At 40.1% G+C, this 20530-nt stretch overlaps 1 protein-coding gene across 1 annotated transcript; it reads left to right on the top strand.

Moving 5' to 3' along the window:
- Positions 1 to 280: 280 nt before the first annotated feature.
- On the top strand, positions 281 to 20433 carry LOC109098380 (transcription cofactor vestigial-like protein 4). Its single transcript, XM_042765845.1, has 6 exons — positions 281 to 647; positions 8753 to 8942; positions 16348 to 16484; positions 16532 to 16611; positions 17260 to 17383; positions 18103 to 20433. The coding sequence occupies exons 1-6, from the start codon at positions 566 to 568 to the stop codon at positions 18345 to 18347; spliced, it is 858 nt and encodes a 285-aa protein (XP_042621779.1). The 5' UTR covers positions 281 to 565; the 3' UTR covers positions 18348 to 20433.
- The last annotated feature ends 97 nt before the right edge of the window (positions 20434 to 20530 follow it).

The raw sequence follows: 20530 nt of genomic DNA, 5'->3' as shown, positions 1-20530 counted from the left end.
AATATAACCATAGTTTTACTACGAATATACAATCAGTTAAACTATTGCTAGTGTAGCAAAACCACGGCAGCTTTGTGCTTACCATGTTTTAACTATACTAACCATGTTTTTTATTTGTAATAAAATCATTGTTAATTTTTGTAAAGGACTGCAAGGTCCCGTGTTATTTAGTACAAGTAGGTGCTTCCAAAAATGTCTCTCCGTAGTAACTTTTGGTTGTTTTGTAGATTTTGGGGGGTTGGGGAAGTCTCGCGGGATTTGGCGAGGGGGCGCGCGCACCGCACTCAGAGCGAGCGCAGGCTGCGTGTCAGTGCAGTCGACTTACAGCGGGCTGTGAGGAGAACTGGCGCGACCCTTTTGTCCTTCGCTACAACTCTTTTCACACGCTCAAACTTCGTAAAGTGTCTTTAAACTCGCGTTAGAGTACCTCTACTCGCTAGGTTCTCGAGGAGGACGGGTTAAACTAGTGGTTTTCGCCCTGTTTGAAGTTAAAGGCTGGGCCTTTACACGCGCTCCTGACGAGAGAAACAGAGAAGCCGCTCTTTCTGCGATTAAAAGTCCATAAATGCTTTTTACCAGAATGGACCTGTTGAACTACCAGTACTTGGACAAGATGAACAACAACATCGGCATCCTGTGCTACGAAGGTAAGAAGAAAAACAACGACAGCTAACACACAGACGCTTATTTTCTCGGTCTTGGTGAACGATCTGAAGTATTTGTGAGTGAAAATAACGGACGCCGGTGACGTCATCGCTGCATATTTACTTCCAACGTGAACGTTTTCTTGAAGAAAATTATAAGTTTCAGAAGAATGAGTGAAAAGTTACGAGTTTGTGTTGTTCATAGTTTAAAAAGGCGTTTTACAAACCGAAAAAAACGTTGTTGTTAACTCCCCAAAACTTACGTATTTTACGTCAATACGAACGGCGTTGCTGTAATTATGCATGCTGTTTCTAAGAGCTTATTTATTTCAGGTTTATTTGACAGGGACAGTGCACATAAATAATACATAAATGTACAATGTGCCAGATTTAGCCAGAGGGCTATTTTGCATCTGCAGAACCTGGACTGATGGTAAAATTGTCATCCTATAATATAAAGAATTATTCAATGCATCATGCTTACATACTCCAAAATACATATAACATCCACACTATCCCTAAAAACAACAACAGCATTCGCTTAAAAGTTATACTATACACACTCAATACAACTGTCAAACTAAATTAAAAACAATGTATGCTCATCTAAATGTGCGGATACACGGGATATTTCTAATGTTTAAATAGACTATTGAAGACAAGAAGTGTTTTTAAATGGTTAAGCACTTTAAATAAGTAGTAAACCATTAAAGATAAACACTTATTCATTATTCATTCACTTCTTAATATGTCAGCCTTTTTAGTCACCTGTTGATTTTAAAAGTTGAACAGTGCAGAACAAGGTTCAGGAATTGTTTCGTGAATATTATATCAAGCCGTGTTCATTTTAATAATATGAAGTAGATATCAGAAGCGCGTGCTTTCGGATGAGTGCATGTCCAGAGCATTTACTCACACGGTTACTCACCAGCTGTCTTTCTCTCCATTGTGCCTGAAGTTATGAAGCGTCAGTGTTGGTTTGGTTGGTGTTGTCTTGAGCGTGATGTGTTGTAGCAGAGAGCAGACATGCGATACAGGCCTCTGTAGACTCCATACACTCACTCCCTTTCAACTGACTTTTAAGCAGAGTTGTGATTTGCTGAATGACACTAAGCTTGTTCTGTTGATGCAGGGTTGTTTTCATGTTGTTTTTGGTCTTTCAGAATGATTAACATCAGCCTCCGTTGGAGTGCATTGGATTGAGTTTTATTTTGAAGCCACTCAAGCTGGTTTTAGTTGTGTTACAGATGGTTTTGGTGGTGTGGGCATGTCTGAATATTCAGATGTTTGGTTTATAACCTGTGACAGTACTTCCTCTGTTTATGCCTGTGAGGGATGCCAAAGGTTACTTCTTCCTTGGCCGGTGACTCCTCTGTGTTTCCAGATAACTCTTCAAAAGATTCTGTGGAAAAGCTCCAGCGGCATGTGTGTGAATGGCTGCTCCGGGCGGATGTCGGGCTGCTTTGACCCGCTGGATCGTCACGTGACCCGGTGACAGTGGATGGAAATACACGATCACAGCCGGTTTTTGCTCGCTGTTGCGCGGCTGCCCCTTCAGCTATTTATAATGTGTGCCAGAGAATTTCCTGAGCACATGGCTAATCTATTACAGCTTCTGCAAGCCGCGCATCACACTCCTTAAAATAGCTCTGTTTCTGCATCAGTTCTTGGGGTCAGAACGTGCACAGTGCATTTCTCTGCTGAAACACCTGAACTTTGCTTCACGCTTTATCTGGAACTGAATGAACTCGGCCTTTCAAAGGTCACAGACAAACTTTATTATCTTTGTTCATTGTTCTTCACACCAAAGATGATTTTGAGAGCTCATTTACTGTGGACTGAGACTATAAAAGTGAGTAAGTTGATGGAAATACCGTCTTGTGGAGATTGAATGAATCGTGGAAGGTTGTTGTACACCATGCTGACTTCAAAATGTGAAAACAGAAATGTTTATCCACTGACACTAGGAGAAATATGCACATCTGTTAATGGTGTTATAATACCAGTCCTCTCAATAATAACAATAATAGTAAGTATAATAATAATAATAGTTTTTTTAATATTATATAAAGAACTAAAATATGTGTGTGTGTGTGTGTATATATATATATATAAATCAGTAAGATGTTTAATGTTTTTGAAATAAGTCTCTTGTGCTCATCAAGGCTGTATTTATTTGATCAAAATATTGGGGAGAAAAAAAATAAACAGTAAAACTGTAATATTATGCAATTTAAATGAATGTTTTTTATGTGAATATCTGTTAAGATGTAATTTATTTCTGTGATTAAAGCTGACTTTTCAGCCTCATTCCTCCAGTCTTCAGTGTCACATGATCTTCAGAAATCATTCTAATATGATGATTTATCATCAATGCTTATATATATAGAGAGAGAGAGTAACAGTATAAACTACCGTTTAAAAGTTTGTGGTCAGAACATTTTCTTTTCATTCTTTTTTTTTGAGAGAAATTAATAGTTTTATTCAGCAAGGATGTTTTTTATATTGATAAAAAAAAGTGATAGTTAAGACTTGCATTATTAGAAAAGAATTCTGTTTTGAATAAATGCTGTTCCTTAGTTTTTTATTGATCAGAGAATCCTGAAAAATATGTTTTTAAGTGTTTTTTTTCCTTACTATTACTACTACAGATCCCTCTGCCTCGCCTGCAGAAGGTTTCTGCGCTGCCATTCAGTGAATGTGTCGTTTGAGTTTGGTGTCAGGCGTGTTCAGGAGGAAAGCGTGCTCTGCTCCGTGTTTCAGACGTGGCCTGCTGCTCTCTGCTGTGGGTGGCTGCTCACCAGCTGAGCTTAAATTGAAACAGGGCTGAAGCGCTGACTGTCATCTTTCCTGCTGAACAAAGGCTAAAAAGGCTGCTGGCAACAGAAAGATAAGACCCCGCTACACCCAAAGTCCCCTCTCTGCTTTAAAAGAGAGACCTGGTTGCCCTCGCTCGTATGACTGGGGCACGTACTGTCGGAGAAGATCAGATTTCAGACGCTGTAAAGCAAAGGAGGCCATTGTTCTGCAAGCATCAGCAGTATGAAATTAGGGGTTCGTTTCTTTTTACTGCGTGTTGCCAAGAAGTTGCAAAAGTGTAATTTGCATCGGAGGCTGTGTCTTATTTTGATCCTGTGTGAATGTAGGAAAAGAAAGGAGGTGGGCTCACATCTGTAACTCAATCTCATTCTGGCTTGATGTTTGAAGTCTCCAGTAGTAGGGGCAGACTTTGATCACTTACGCTCGTAATGACAGTCTTTCAACAGATCAAACATTGGCTACATCTCTTCTAATGCTGATAGTCATCTTTTATGGCTCCTGCACTTCCCAACAAAGGTTGCTGTGAGGTTTTAGCACGCTTTAAACGTCCCAGAAAATACAGACTCACTGAAGTGTGAAATTCGACAGGTTGGCTGAAGTATGTCTTTTCTTCAGGTGTCTGCATGCTAGAGATTAGTTAGGAAGACGGGTAAATTACATCTCACAATCTAACTTCAGACCAAATTAATGAATGTGTGCGTCCTCCGAGACATCGAGTCAGGAACGTCGAGCTGTGTTTTTATACAGATCGTTGATTCTTCAGTGTGAACTCAAACTGAAGCTCAAATGCTGGAGAAATTAACATTTTTGAAATTACTCCCGAAATGCAGATGTGTAAATAATGCAAATTATTGTGTGGCTATCTGGCCACGAGGAGAAAATTTGTTTACTGATAAAAGCAAAAATAAGGAACTAATAGTCGCTGTGGATGAGAGTGAGAGAGATATGAAGCTACTCACTATTTACACAGAATGAACTGCAAGTATAGCTGTGCTGTGACTAAGTTATTTACAGGAGGACAATGCGAAAATGAATTATTCTGGTTGAGTATCTGTAGTACATGATGTCACAGACCTGAAACAATGATAACAGGAAAGCCATGGCAGTGTGAATGAACAGAAGCATGCAACTTCCCCAGAAACTTTCCAAAATATCTTTCTGAAGGGAGCTTCTGTGCTCGTGGTGTGTGTGTTTTAAACCACAACCCTTTTGCTGATCTGATTTTTGACCACTGTCAAATACAGCAGCACTAGCTGCTTACTGCACGAGTCTTTTATAATGTGTGAGAGTTTGCATACGGTCTTTGCATTTCACCCAATCACAAGTATTATGTATTTGCCGTTTTCTGGTGTTAATTTGTGGTCAGATTATTGTTATTTTTATTAAAAACATGTAAATTTATCAAGAATAATTTAAAGTGGCAGTAAGGACAGACATAATGTTACAAAAGATTTCCATTTCAAATAAATTGTACTTTCTTTTACAAAAGATTTGTTATTTAAAATGTATTATGGTTTTTTCTATTTTATGAATTAAAGAATTGTTAATAATTTGTTGCTTTTTTTTTATTATTTTAAGTATTTTGTTTTCTTTTGTTTATTTGACACTGAAGACTGGAGTAATGATGCTGAAAAATCAGTAGTAAATTACATTTTAAACTATAGTTTTGGTCAGCTTTATGTAACACATGCATCCTGGCAGTGTGGCTATGCAAAGGCAGAACAGATTGGTTTGGCTCAACTGTGCTGAGATTTAGAGAGAACCTGGTGTGAAATCTTTGAGGCCATTTTTCTCATTTCCAGTATTGGTTTGGTTGCTGAATGTTCACACTAGACCCTCCACACATCAGACCTGTAAATGTAACTCAAGCACTATTTGGACAGTAATTGTTACTCAGGTTTCAAAACCATTTTTGGATCACTTTATTCTTGTATACTCCTTTTCTCCCCATTGATGATGCTAGAAAATGTAGTGGCAGTAAAGTCATCAGCTATCACCTGTAAATACTGAAGACGTTCACTAATCACATCCTCATGTGAAACTATGCATTTGGCATTTAGGTCCTGCTTTTGACAACACTTTACCTGTTAATGTGTTGAAACCAGACTCTAGTTCAGTGTTTCCCAACCCTGGTCCTGGATGCCCTCCAGCTGTTCACAATGTGGTCTTATCTGACCCATCCATTTCCAGTGGTGGAGTCTGAGCTAATGAGCTGAATGAGGTGTGTTTGATTGGGAAGAGTGTGGTGTTGCTGTTCCTCCTGTCTCTGTACAGTATTCTTCACTCGTAATGAGTGAATGGTCAATAACTTTCACAACAGCGCGAGTTCATCTCCTCATGGCTCTCTGGAGACTAACACAGATAAGCTATCATGTGTCAGGAGCCGTGTGGACGTTTACTGTGCGCTTGTCTAAAGCAGCGCAGTCTTTTCTCTATTAGCAGGTCCGGCCCTGCCAAAAACAGTGATGTCATCGCCGTTGCCATGGAGAGCGGACAGACGAGCCGAAACATGCCAGTCAGGAAAATAGGCCACTTGGTTTGGGAAGTACCTCGCCAGCTCGTCCGACTGAGCTTTATCATTGCTTTACTGGAGGCTGGATTTGAGTGAATGTGTGCATGGCTTATTTTATGAGGCTTTAGTGTGGGAGGGACACCTGACCAGGTTATTTTTTACCATCTCTATTTATCATTTTACTGTAAATAAATGCACCATTGCAGTGCTGTGAATCCAGGTCTGGCATAATAAACGGATCTCATAAAGTTTCTCAGGCTTAGTTAACCTCATCCCAAGTGGAAAGTCCCGGTGGAGAGAGTGTGCCAGTTGTAATTTTCCGGCCTAACTCCTACACAACGCCTGTAAATGCACTGAGTGCCCTCGTACTGTATCTCATTTGAGTACTGAGAGGAATCTTACAGGACGGTGTTGCTTCAGTGCATTACTTCTGCACATAAAGATGTTTGTTGTGCACTCCAGCGACTTGTTTGATTGCACATAAAAAAAAAAAAAAAAAAAAGATGAAATGCATTTACAATGCAAATATGGAGACTTTGCCTTGTCAGTGTAGCATTGCAGTGTAATACATTTACAAAATAATTTCCTGCATCAGTCGCTAATGCTTTTTCTGTTCTGATCTGGAGGTAAGAGACAGTCAAGTGTTCTTGAAAGAGAAGAAAGTCATAGGAAGGGCTGATGAGTGAGTTTGTTGTGATTGCTGTGTTTCTTCTTGCTGATGTGATGGTTTTTATGATCTGAAGATCAACATAAAAGAAGTGGCCTGTATGGATGAGGAGCTTTCGTGTGGGTTTTCATGGCTATAGTGCTGATATCTTGAGACAGCTAGGTGACCAGTATAATACCTTGAGTAAAAATGCTGTAGAGTTTAGTGCAATTAAGTAATTTAAAAACAGACATGCAGCACAGAATGAGTGAAGAGACATTTGCAAAAATCCATTGATGTTCACTTGTGTTTTTAAATTATCTAAATGATGTGGCTTATCTTCATTAGGGGGCTTTTCTCAGCAAATATTGAAATATGGTCATGTTTTTTTTTTGACAACATTTACTCCAGTTGACTAATGAAGACGAATTATACACTATCCAATGGCAAGCTTGTGCGAAAGCGAAACCTGGTGGAATTTAGTGTGTGATAATGACAAAATAATATCTTGATATTTTCTGGAAGTTTGTCTATAATGATGATCAGACGATATTTTGCTGAGCGTGTTATTGTGCTGGTATTTTGGCAGGCTTAGGACTGCTGTGGACATCTGAATCACAAAACTTCTGATATTCCTCATATTCTGTCCGGTGGATAGTTTGCAGCAGTAACAGAAATTAACTTTTCCAATAGTTTAAATTGATTTTGACCTTTTCGTGGGCATTTTTACCTTCATAAGGCCAATTTGTTTTCTAACTTAATTAAATGTATGCATCATCTTTTGTGTCAAATTCATTAATTTTAATCAAATTCAAATAGTAAGAGACTACAGGGCTGTTACCAGTCAGATGAAATCAGTATCAGCACAATCTGTGCTTGCAGTGCAGAGGAACAGAACCTGCATCTGAAGTGGTGTTTAGATGCTTTCACACATACTTTAATGCAGGACATGAACGCAGTTCACCTGCAGTTACAAGTGCATAATTCATGTTTTGATGTTTTGTTCTAAAACATTGAATACTAATAAGGATGCATGACATTATCGGCTTAAAATGCAAACATCTGCATCGGCCGATTTGAAACAAATTGTGCCGATAAGACGAACAGCTCACATGTGCTCAGGGTGTGCTAGCGATGAGATCACGTCAGCAGTGCGCTCATTCTTGAAGCAAACTTTTGCCTCAGTGATTCACCGTTTAGGATCACTGCATTTAATCTGAGAATGCAGTAACAGAACGACGCGTCCGGTATGCGATAGACTCAACCGTGACTAGCATGTGCAGTAGCAGCATCAACAACAGCCTCCCCCGGGTCCTAATGCCCCTCCGGCAAGGCCTTTTATTTACTTAGGGGGTACTGTAGGCCTACTTGTAATAAAATGAAAGTAAAATACACAAATATAATTTAAGATACTTGTATTTCTGAACAAATAAAGCAGTAAATGATGTCATAAAATCACTTGTCTGTTTTAATCTAAAGGTCAGAAGCTATAGCTTACATTAATAAAAATCACAAACATGACACTTGTAAGTTATTTAATTTAACCTATGCAGATTTGTTCATTAATATGATCCCTTGACCCCTTTAAGCTTTCAACATCTGTCCAAGAAAACAAAACAAATATTTTTTATAATAGTTATTTTCAAGACTTTCAATGTACTCTCATTAAAAGAACATTATCAGCCATAATTATTTGAAAAAAATATTGGATATCAGCAAAAATATATAATGGCAGCCCTAAATACTAATTTTTGAAATGATTTGGGGGGAAAAGGGAAAATATACTTTAGATATAAAGCTAAAATCACTGTGTGAGTGAGTCACTGAGTCATTCATTCAACTGATTTGTTCACAAGGCTTTGTAGTTGATTTTAAGCTCAACTCAAGAGAGTAAGTGTGTGTGGAGTCTGTTCTTTCTCGTCTGCTCACTCGATTCATTATTTGGTCAGTTCAGCAGCGCTGCCGTTGAGTTGCATCACTCTGAACCACTCACACAAGCCGGGCCTTCCTTAGAGTGTGCTGTGTGTCAGATGATGACTTGATCAGTTTCTAAACCATGCAGTAAACGTGTCTCCTGAAGCGGCTGAGTGTTTGTCCGTATTAATGCAAGCTCTCTTGTGTTTGTTGCAGGTGAGGCTGCTCTGAGAGGCGAGTCCAGAATGCAGGCCATGTCCCTGTCCTCTGCAGTCAGCAATCACAGGACGGGCCCTCCTCCCATCAGCCCCAGCAAGAGGAAGCACAGCGGGGACCAAGCAGACGACGACATCGACTGTAACAACGAGCATGTGGCCAAGATGAGCCGGCTGTTTGCCACACAGTTGTAAGTGGAACAAGTTAACATCACGTGTCTCGTTTCAGATGCATCTGACGTGCTGACAGACACTCACAGCTTGTGTCGTCTCCACCGAATCCGAAAGCTGGTTCGGTTGGCCATCAGGTGCTTTTTTAAAAGCATTATACTCAGCTGAAGTTAGGGCCGAGCGGGCGGCGTTCCTGCAGAAAGAACGTCAGGAATGCCCGGGAATGTGCTGAAGACACAGGCCTGGAATCTCTGAGATTCCGGCACTCCGAGCGGAGCACATGGGCCGTTTGCAGCGGCTGGCCGTGCCCTCATGTCAGAGCATTCCCCGCATTCCAGCCCCGCTTGGAAGAGCGGCGCTCAGTCGTGGCACACCAGATCTGCTCTGCCCAGGCTAAATTATGACCAGCAATTTGAGAACAACAAAAGCTCAGAGACTTAGGAGGGTGGTTTGTTTGAATGGTTAGTTTGATTTGTTTTTTGTTTTTTGGTTTTTGTTTTTTTTGTGTTTTAGATTTTAAGTTTGCATTTTGTTCTTTGACTGAACAGATTTACTTTTGTAATGCTCTCACGGATACATAAACACCTTTTCTGATCCTCATCCTCATCTTGGCAACCTGTCAGAGCTTGTTGCCAGTTGAAAGGTTTCACTCTGCAGCGTTCAGCACTGGCAGGATCTGAGCGGCTCTAGAACAGATTGTAGTTTCATTACAGCAACTGCCCTTTTCACCAACTTAAACTCAGTTAACACTTGTTTTGCTTCGTCTCATCTGAAGTGACTAACGCCAAATCCCCTTCATTTGCCATTTTGCTAGTTGACAGAATGTGCTTTTAGTTCTGCATTAAAAAAAAAAAAAGTTACAGTTTGTTTAGTGCAAGTGGATTGGATTGTGAACAGTAGTATCATTGAGTAACCACTTTTTTTTAGAATTACTAATAAACTATTAAATTACTAATGATTAGTAAACCTCAGCAAAAACAAACATTTAGAATATAATTACATTTATAATTAGAGTATAAATAAACATTAACTTTGAATTTTGGCATTTTAAAACTAATAAATATTTCTAAATACTTTAAATTACTTTAGAATAGTGTTGGGTGATAAAACGATAACAATTATCGCAGTATACTTTTCCTCGATAAAACAAGAGTTCAATAAATGTTCAATATAAAGTTTATGTGCCAAAAGTGGAAGGAAATTGAATCGTTGATCGTTGAAATTGACCAGTGTTTTTCATACACATACTTAGAAACCTTATAGATTCATTTTTACCATCGCATTGAGGTTTTAACTGTGATTATCATGATCTAAATGTATGCTGCCGTGGAAGACCAATGGTTCATTTTAATAAAACTCAAACAGTTAGAATAATTAACTTTCACCATTATAAAAACAAGGTTCTTTCAGATGTTACTGTTTCTGATAATGAACATAAGTTTACATCTGCATCCAAACCCAAGCTGCTGTCAGATGTGCATTTCTTAGAGACAAGAACATGTAATGATATTAATATTGCAGCGTGCACTGAAAAGCTGATGTGATTTGTGATATGAAACAATATCACTGGTGAGATCATGCAGAAACTAAGAATTTAAAAAAAAAAATTAAGATATTTATTTTAAGGAAAAATGTGTGTAAAGAATTCAAAAACGTGATGAGTTTGTCATGTTCTGACCATGAAGAGTAGTTTAAAACCAAATTTAACGGTCTGGTTTTTACAACATACACTTAAACCTGCTTTTAAACTTGGAAGAAGATTAAGATTTGAAATTTATTGTGATAATTGTCGATATTGACAAATGTAACCGTGATCATTTGGCCATATCGCCCAGCCCTAGTTTAGAAATTTGAGTTAAAGCTGAAGCATTTTTGAAACAGAAGTCCTTGGTTTGTGTTGATATTTTTACACTTTATTTTATTGCTCTCCCTCTTTTTAATATTTTTTTTCTGAAGTTAACTCTTAATACACACAGGCCTAGAGGTTCGGTAAAGTTTTTGCCAAATGTTTCCTTGTATTTCAGGAGTAGGAATACATTTACATGTGAACTCTGAGGATTGAATTGTTCGCGTGTCTCTGTATTGCTCCAGGACATGTGATTCTCTTGGGGTGGAAGTGAAGGAGGCACTCGTGATTGTTTTTGTGGGAGTTTGCGGCTGACACCGGACACCACGGGCTGAGGCGGCTCAGGTTTCCATGAGGGCGTTCCTCTATAGAAGGGCATGAAGCAGTGGGGGCTGGGAAATCTCTTCCTGTGTCTCTCCTCACTATAAGCTTTTGTCCAGCGCTGGAAAGTTATTTGAAGCATTCTGGCCCTCAGTCGCTGGAAGTGCACAAGTGTTAGAGTTATGTTTCGTGTTACGCTTGTTTTGATCTGTCCACGCATTAGTTTATTGTATGGTTTCATTCTGGTCTGTGCCAGATTAAACAGTTTGAAGCACAGAGATAAGACTTCATTAGCAGTAGTGAGGGAGCTCTGGATAAAGCCTTCTCTAAGGGCTAATAAAACTGGAAACTCAGGGAGACATATTGTTCTGGAGTGGGCTCCGTGTCAGGGTGGGGGCCGTTTTCTCGTTTTCACTGCTGCCGTGAAAACAAAGGGCCTCTTATCCAGTCTGCCCACTGCGTTCTGGAAGCTTGCTCCGGCCTGTCCCACAGGAGACGCCCCACTGCAGAATAAGTCACACTGCTCCCCATCAACGTCTACAACAAAATAAGAGTCCCTCTTGTGTACTAAATGACTGAAAATGCCAGTTTTCTTTTAAAGTATTGCATATCAGAAATGCAGCAGACTTGCATCAGGATCACAAGCGGAAACATTATCATTAGCAGACTAGGGCTGTCAAAATGACTGAAAAACTAAATTCGAATTTTCTACTTAAATATTAACAAAATTCAAATTATTCGAATTTGAAAGGCATAATTTCAGTTTGGGGCGAAAAAGCTTTTGGCTTCTCTCCCGAGGCCACAAGAGGACGCATCACGCAAAATATTATGCACGTTATACAACTATCCTAAAAAAAAAAGTCCATAATGTTTAAAATAATTTATATAATAAATTTGCTTTAACAATTAGAAAAACAAAAAACAGCACCCTAATGTATGTATAGTTTATTACAAAGGACCGAAAAGCAATCACAAAGAGTAGGCTACTTACTTCATTTAAAAACATGAGATGCAGTGGGGTGGGTTAAAACCGCCATAAAGTCTTGAGACATGTTTTTTAAAAGTTGAAGGTACATTATTTTACATGGTTTTCTAAACATGCTCTCTTGAGCGAGACGCGAGTGCAACGCTGATTGATGTCCCTCTAGAAATGTGATAAATGCATTCTGTGTGAATGGCTTGGTTTCAGTTTTGACGTAAACAACAACATCTCCACACTGATGCTCTCGTTTTCCACAATATATTGAATGATATATTGCACTTTCGCATTTTGTGCGCCACTAAGGCTGCCTGACGGCTGACGCAGACCTAAAATTCAAATGCAACGTTTTTGCATTGAATATTCGAAATTCAAAAATAAATTGCGAGCCATATAGCAGACCATGCTTTCTGGATGTCATCTAGGGTGTGTGCACACTTTTTCACTTTTCACTTTTCAAATAAAATATGAACACAACATGGACCAAATACTTCTAAACAAACCAAAAACAGGAAGGAATGACAAGATGCTATGCAACATGAAGACACAGAACGAGTGGTGTACCCAAACTAAATGAGCAGAGGGCAAACGTAGAGCAACGAGGAGGTAAAGTGCCATTTATGAGCACTTTGTGAGTTTGCATGGGGTCAGAATAAAATCATAAGTACATGCAGCAATGAGCTCACTTAGTCCAGCAGACAGCATTAGATGTGTTCGATTTAAAGCGGCGCTGAGCAGGCCGCTGGCGGACCAGAACCAAATGTATCGCTTTCTTTTTTGGTCCGGACCAAACTAACCAAGAGAACCGAACTACAAGTGTGAACGCACCGCTAGTTGCACCTAATGTGGAGGGGTTTCATGAATGTGTTCCTGTAAGAAGTGAGTAAGGAAAGCTATCTGATTTCAGAGGGAATAATCCACGGCAGCCTGTGTTCCAGCTGGGAACTCGGAGACTCCGTCTTTCTCATGCATCCATGGCCAGCCAAAAGGAGAGTCATGAGAAAGCCGTGCCAGCGTGGTTAGGGTTTATGAAATAATGGTTTTCTGCTAACTTTATATATAAACAAACACATGACTGGCTCGTTTGTGTTTGGATTATAATTTGTCAAAGCAGTGAAGTCTGAAATTAGCCAAACGCTTTCAAGTGATTACACACAATGTGCATGGATCCAAACTCTCAAACTGTCATTTACCTTTCTTGGCTGCTTGTCTTAAAACCTGAGCCAAAAACAATCAATGTGCTAAAATGTTTTAGTTGCTCTAGGAACCACATTTAGGATTTACAAATGGGAATTTAATGAATTCATTAAGAAATGTAAATGTAACAGTAGTTAAACATCTCATGCTATTAAAGGGAACACCAGGTATTACTTGTATGGCTTAATATAACATAAATGTTTTCTCTTACTGAAATATGTAGTAGAAAACCCATGAAAGATTTGTTATTTTAAAAAATCCACATCGTTTTATTCATATTTTGGACTATGGGGTGTTATTATTTCGATGCCATTGGTGTTACCGGTTGCTATTTTTACTGCAACACAACTTGGAATACACATCTCGGAAAATAAAATCCTGATACGATGCCACATTGTGCGGCTTTTGGTTGTAAACTTCAGTCAATGGGCAACAAGAGAAGCTACGCAAGTCTTCACTGCTTTCCTGGTGATAAGAAGATGAAGTGCATTTCCAAAGAGAGAACTGTTTGTATCCTGCGGTTCGGCCTTCCTCGCCTTGATTTTTCCCAGATGTTTCCTGTATCTTTGTGGGTGAGCTTCCAGTGACTTCAGGAGAAATAAGAGAGAAATCTTCCTGCCAAGATCTGTGGTGGAATCGTGAGGTTTTGCTGCATGCCTATGAAATGCAATTATGAGAAAATGTCCCAAGTTTTATTGGCCTGCATCTGTGACTAAAGTAAGTCTGCGCACTCTTTCAGTTAAAAGATAACCGTTGACTTATGGATTTCAAGTTGAAATATTAAAGTCAGGGCTCCAGACTGCACTTAAAACGGCTGGTTTGTTGCTTTTTTTTTTTTGAGTGATATTTTTGCTCGAAAGCATTGCTACGTAACAATGCATTTACCTCAGAATAACCATTCCACGTCCATAAGCTCATTAGTCAGATAGAAAATTAACTGTAAAGAGGAGCATTTTTCTAAATACATGCTATATTGCATATTCATATTTTTACTTAACCTGTTGTTTACATAAGAATGAATGCAAGGAGCTATAGATATTGGTCCATGATATTGGGACAGATTCTGTGTATTAAACAATCCTTTGTGACTATATCGTTCTGAAGTTGGAAAAGATGTTTAGTTTCCAGTTTAAGTGAACTTTAGTTCTCAGGAGATATACAAGATTAATTAAAATGCTGATGTTTTTAAGTTGTAACAGGAGAGGAGACTGTATCGTATCGTTGGCTATGCATCGAGATCATCGTCCTCATTATGGAGATGCACATCCCTACTATATACTTTATTACACATCCTGATTAATGGCACAAACATTGCTCCTTAAATATTATGACTTGTTGCTCTCACAGAACTATAAGTCAGCACATTTTTACCATTATGTTGAGCCGTGTGTGCTGGTCAAGCATTTCTGGTTTTACGTACTTGTGATTCTATAGTACAGTTAGACTCTGGTGTGTTCATTTATGTGTGGATTGATGCATGGATTCTGCATGTGAATTTAGATTCACGCTATTCACAATCCCATGTTTAATAATCCTAAATTGAATGACAAATGCGTTTCTTCTCGGAGCAAGGGTCTTGAAAGCACTGATGTATTATTGCCAGAGTGTTTAGCTCACATCAGAGAGGAATAGCAGGAACCGAAAGATCTCGTGAAAGGCCCTCATAGCGGTTTCATGTCAAAGGATCTTGGGTGAAGAGGCTTTCAGCAGGTTTTTCTGAATGTTATCAGGCTCCTCTTAGATCTGACCTTAGTGCCAATAATATGATGCCTGAACCACACATAACTTTGTGTCCTTGTACTATGATGTAAATGTAAACCAAACAGAAAGCTGCTTTGTTTGGAAATGACTTCTGTACTTCATTCATTGCTACATTATTGACAAGACTAGCTTTACCTGTGGAATTTTGCCCAAATTTTGATACAATTCAGTCTGCGTGTCTGAAATCCTGTGCAAAATCTGCATAGGGAGACATTTAAAGGGTAGTTCCTGATAGTATGGATTCCTATTGAAAAGACTGGATTTTGCAGTGAAAATTGGTAACTGTAAAATTCATAGTTTGCTGTAAATTGTGGCTCAGCGTTATTCTCTCATGTAATAATGTGAGGCGGTCCTACTGCTTGCCACATATATTTAGAGCAGCATTTCTTTTGTTTGACACATTTCTAATGTCACATGGTGTAACCTTTCAGACCTGCTATGGTCCTGCCAACCTGATATCTGACCTTCTTTACACAGCGCATGTGTTACAGTGAAAGCTGATCATGCTGAGGAAGAACGGCCTGTAAGACACATTTCCTTCTACAGCTTTCAATTAGTTATTGTGAGGACTGTAATTTCCGGTAGACGTAACCGGTTACATACAGATGCTTTGCTCGCCAATTGTGTTGCCAAGTAACAGACGATTTTAAGGATTGCAGCCCACACAACTGAAGCTCTGCAAAATCTACAGCATTTGTCCTCCCTGAAGGTGGACCGCGGTCACCAAACTGAGGTTACAAAAGCCGTGTTGAAAGCATTTCCTTCAGATACCTGATTAGAGTTTGCCTGGCTCTCTCCGTGCTGTTGTTCAGCTCTCTTGTGTGCCTAGTGAGGGGTATTAAGTTCTCTTCCTGTGAAGCACAGATGAAGCCTTTTGAATAGTGCACTTGGCCCCTCACTGGGCCTCCGCTCTGTTGGCAACAGGAGACCGATCGTTCCGGAAGGGTGGAATAGCGCTTCTGGGCTTTGCATGTGTGCCTATTCTTTTAAGGGGAAAAGAAAAACAGGAAAGGAGGTCAGTAGTGGGAAAGGGCCTTTTGTAACGAGCGATCAGAGCTAATGCAGAGCTGGAGACGAGCTTTGACCGTGTTGAAGTAGAACAAAGTTATATGGAGCCACCATATGTTTGTAGAGCACACTCTATGATAGCTTGAATGTAAGCGACGTCGACTCATACAATCCCTTCTTATCAAGTCATCGCGGCTGCTCACGGGAGGTGCGTCGCTCTTGCCAGGACTGCTGAATGCGGCATTAATAGCTCTGCTTGTTTGTGCCGTTGGACGTGGGCCTCAGTACAATCCCTCCTTTGTTTGTCTTGCAGAGGCAAGCCTGCCAATGGGGACTACCGCAAGGACCCCCGGGATCGCAGCCGCAGCCCCATAGAGCGCATCGGCGCCTCCCCGATGAGTCTCGTTGGTGGTCACCTGTACGCCCACGCCCACATGCCCAGCTCTGGCCATGGACGCCACCCGCACTGTCGCCTCTCGCTACTGTCAGCCCCTGACTCCAAAAACGCATTAAACCTGTGGACGCCACCCGCACTGTCGCCATCTCGCCTACTGTCAGCCCCATTGAGCGCCAGCAGGTAACTCCAGCAGCACCACATTAAACCTGTGACTGACCATCTCGCCTACTGTCAGCCCCATATTTATTTACTTACTGAGACTGCGTTACACACACACACATTTAACTTACTGACTATTTATACTGATATATTTTTTTTTTTGACTTACCATACTTACTTAACTGGAAACTCAATCAATGGGAATGGAACTTGGTCATTCTTCAGCATTCTTCAAAATGTTAAAAGCTTTTATACTCCACACAAGAAAGTCAGTCACCAAACATGAGGTTGAGTAAATAATTGTCATTTTTATGTAAACTATCCCTTTAAATGAAGCAGAAAGCTTTGTACCTTTTTTCACGTAAATAAATGCTGAAGTATGTTTGGTTTTGTCTTGATACTGATGTTTAGAATCGAGGTTCATCTTTGTTACTCATGAAAACATGTATAACAAGAGTTTTGTTTTGGTATGAATCAGAACTGCCCTGAAACCATGTTTAGCCGCATTTAAACTATCAAATGACATGAACAGATTCAACTCATGAACAGCAAGTCTGTGTACAGTGTAGACATATCTGAAAACACTTCTTAGTAGTTCTGTTTGTTTGGACACTTGCTCTACTGCTCATATATATATGTGTGTGTGTGTGTGTGTGTGTGTGTGTGCAGAATCGTCCCTCTGTGATCACGTGTGCCCCAGCGAACAACCGTAACTGTAACCTCACCCACTGCACCGTGTCTCACAACGGCTGCTCACCCAACCTGACTTCAAACTACCGCAGAGCCTCCAACTGTGAGTACAAACAAGAGGGATGGGTTACAAAATGATGTCCAATTACATTTCTACTGATGCCACGTCCTTTACAGAGGGAACTATTATTCAGCAAAATACATCTTCAGCTTTTTTTTTTTTATGTTTTGTGTATTCCATAAACTTAGAAATGTTAAACTATGAAAAATCCTAATTTTGTATATAAGTGGTTTTGAAACAGAAAGACACTATATATCAGAAAATCAAATTCACTGTATAGCAGCGCTGCTTTTTAAACTTCTGTAGGTTCACTTACTTAAAAAAGTTTTGTACAAAGCTAACATAAGTAGATATGAAGTATATTGAATAAATGCTCTTCCTTCTTGAATCAACCACAATGAGTTACAGATGTGACTGTTCACAGACTTCCTGCAAAGTGTTTGTCTCTCAAAATGTCTGTGGTCACATCCATAACAATGAAATCATATTTTCCTGAAACGTTTTTATTATTCTGGACTGTACCTGCAGGGTATTAGTATTAACACATGCACACATACACGTAGTTCAGTTCTCTGATGAGAAAGTTTAGTGGCTGTGATGCTGGAATTGCTCTCTAGGCAATAATAGAAATGAATAAAATCAAACAAACATCCCACATTTGAGTTTTTGGACCCTACCTGTGGAAAGTGTCATGTGTTAGCTCTGTGTTAGAGGTCTTGTGTTTGACGTAGCATGTGCTAAGCAGCGTTTCTCTGTCTCAGCTAACACAGCCTGCGACCCCGTTATCGAGGAGCATTTCCGCCGCAGCCTGGGAAAGAACTACAAGGAGCCCGAGCCGGTCACAAACTCGGTGTCCATCACCGGCTCGGTGGACGACCACTTCGCCAAGGCTCTGGGTGAGACGTGGCTGCAGATCAAGGCCAAGGGCAGCTCCTCCGGAAGCCCAGACTCCTCTCCCAACGGCCACATGGTCAGCCATAGTCACTCCCCTTCCCTCGTGTCTTGAAAAGAGGACCAGCGCACCCCAGTCCCGCCTCTTCCAGCCGCTTCACTCTCAAAGCAACCATGCATGTTTTAGCAGAGCTGATGTATAGCTATGTACATAAGAACGCACGACGAGGAGGTGCTCCTTCAACTTTCAGTTGTGCTTTTTTTCCTTTGATTCTTTTTCTTTTGTTTGTAAGTATGCTAGTATACTTATAGCTTGGCTGTTGTGTTATGGGATGCCCATATCTTTTATTTTTATTTTTTTGTTTTTTTAAGAGATAAAAATCAGCCAGACACTATTGAACCATCTGCCTCAGATACCAAAGAAACTTTTACCCAGAAGCCATTCTTCCATGGCACCCATCGCAGTCTGTCTCTCACACTCTCTCCCGGTTGTGTCCTGAATCTGTATGTGTATACTTGAAATGGAAGGCCTGGACTGATTTTGCACTATGGATGGATGGAGGTGGTGTCAGTTTAGCGTCGGATACACATGATTGGATGTTGGTTTTGGAGGGTGACGCAGGTGGTGCGGTTCACATCGCTTTCGCAGGAAACCTTGGTCAGGGGAGGGAACCTTCTTTCGGTCGCTTCGGCTCTCCACAACTGGACTGCGGCAGACGTGGGCATTCTTCTCGCTTCGGATTGGTTTTTCCCAGGCACTGTGGTTTTAGTAGAGTAGACTAAAGGTTTAAGGGTAAGCTAGTGCTTATAAGTGCATGTTTTTAAAATAGCTGGTATCTATTATTGTGTAGACATTTCAATCGTAATACTTTTAGCCTTTTCTTCAGATTTTATTTTTGTCAGTAACAGTCCTAGATAAACTTACTGCTGGTACAGTTGTACTCCATATTATTATTTTCTATTCAATATTCATTGTGGTAGCTGCCAGATACAAGAGAGAAAACCGCCTCCGGACAGGCCATCTATATATTAACGGTTGGTTTTGTATGTTTATTAATCCGTGGTACAGGATGCTGTCACTTTGCATGACTGAAGAAGAAGCGTTCGCAGCTGTGGACAGCGTTGACAATCTGCTGAATACGTCGAGCTGATTTCATGTGTGTGTGGTTGTCGTTCTTCATCTTCTCTTAATTCTGCATTCAGCTTTTTTCCAACGGTCCGCCTGTACCGAAACAAAGTACATTCCTCCGATAGGGAACGCCATGCAGGTCTTGTACTTCTCCTGTGTTCAGTGTTGCTACTCACTAGAGACTCTGACGGGAGACGCTCGAGCTCGTCCTTACATTCCATCGCCCCGAATTCGAACACGACGCGCTCTTCAAAAGTATTTCTCACTCTGCTCTTTTTGCATGTATTTGCCACAAAGCCTTGTCGTATCCTACACGAGACCTTGAGGATCACACACACATTTCATGACCAGTTTACTGGGTAGGACACTCACTTTCTGCTTGTGACACACGTTACCCTACACGCTGTAGGTAAATCACTTAAAAACAACAAAAAAAAGTTTTTATATAGGAAACTATGAGACCATCATTACGCTGTGCGTAACGAATGTACAGAGAAAAAAAAATCGTAGGTATTTTTTGAGGAACAGTTAATTTGTTAATGATATGTAGCTATTTAATTTTTCCCTTGTCCTTTATTGTAATCATGCTTTTTTTTTTTTTTTCTCGAAAAAAGTTGATCTTTTTTGTTTGTAGGTTTTGTCTGTTTAAGGTTAAAGTGCAGGAACACAGTTATTCTATGAAAACACTGCGTTAGTGTAACAGCCACTTGTGTATTATTTCTGAAGGCTACCGAGTCTCGACACACTTCTGAACGGAGGCTTTCGACTGTCTCTGGAGACAATTGAACAAACGGACTCGAGTCTGAGTGAGTTACTCCACTCCAGTACCATCGCTCGGGATTTGAGCAACACCATTTTCTATTTGATGTGCGCTTCCAGGAGAACGACGACAAGAAACCAACAGTTTAAAACTCTTCTCGCTGCACCTCGAGTGTACTTCTTAATTTGTAAATCTGTATTATACCCTCATTTCATGGCCTTGTTTCTCCTTGGAATAAAACAAACTTTTGGCAGGCCATTGTTTTGTACCTTTAAGTAGCCTCAATGAACAATAAAGTGCTCTTAAACCACAGCCGTGACTTATGATTGATCCCTTGTGAAAACAGGTGATGATTACTCTTGGGAAAATATGAATTAAAACAATGTTTTAAAGTCAGAATTACTGTAAT

The sequence above is a fragment of the Cyprinus carpio genome, chromosome A11 (genome assembly GCF_018340385.1).
Source record: "Cyprinus carpio isolate SPL01 chromosome A11, ASM1834038v1, whole genome shotgun sequence".
NCBI lineage: Eukaryota > Metazoa > Chordata > Actinopteri > Cypriniformes > Cyprinidae > Cyprinus > Cyprinus carpio.
This window is presented reverse-complemented; position numbering and strand designations above follow the sequence as displayed.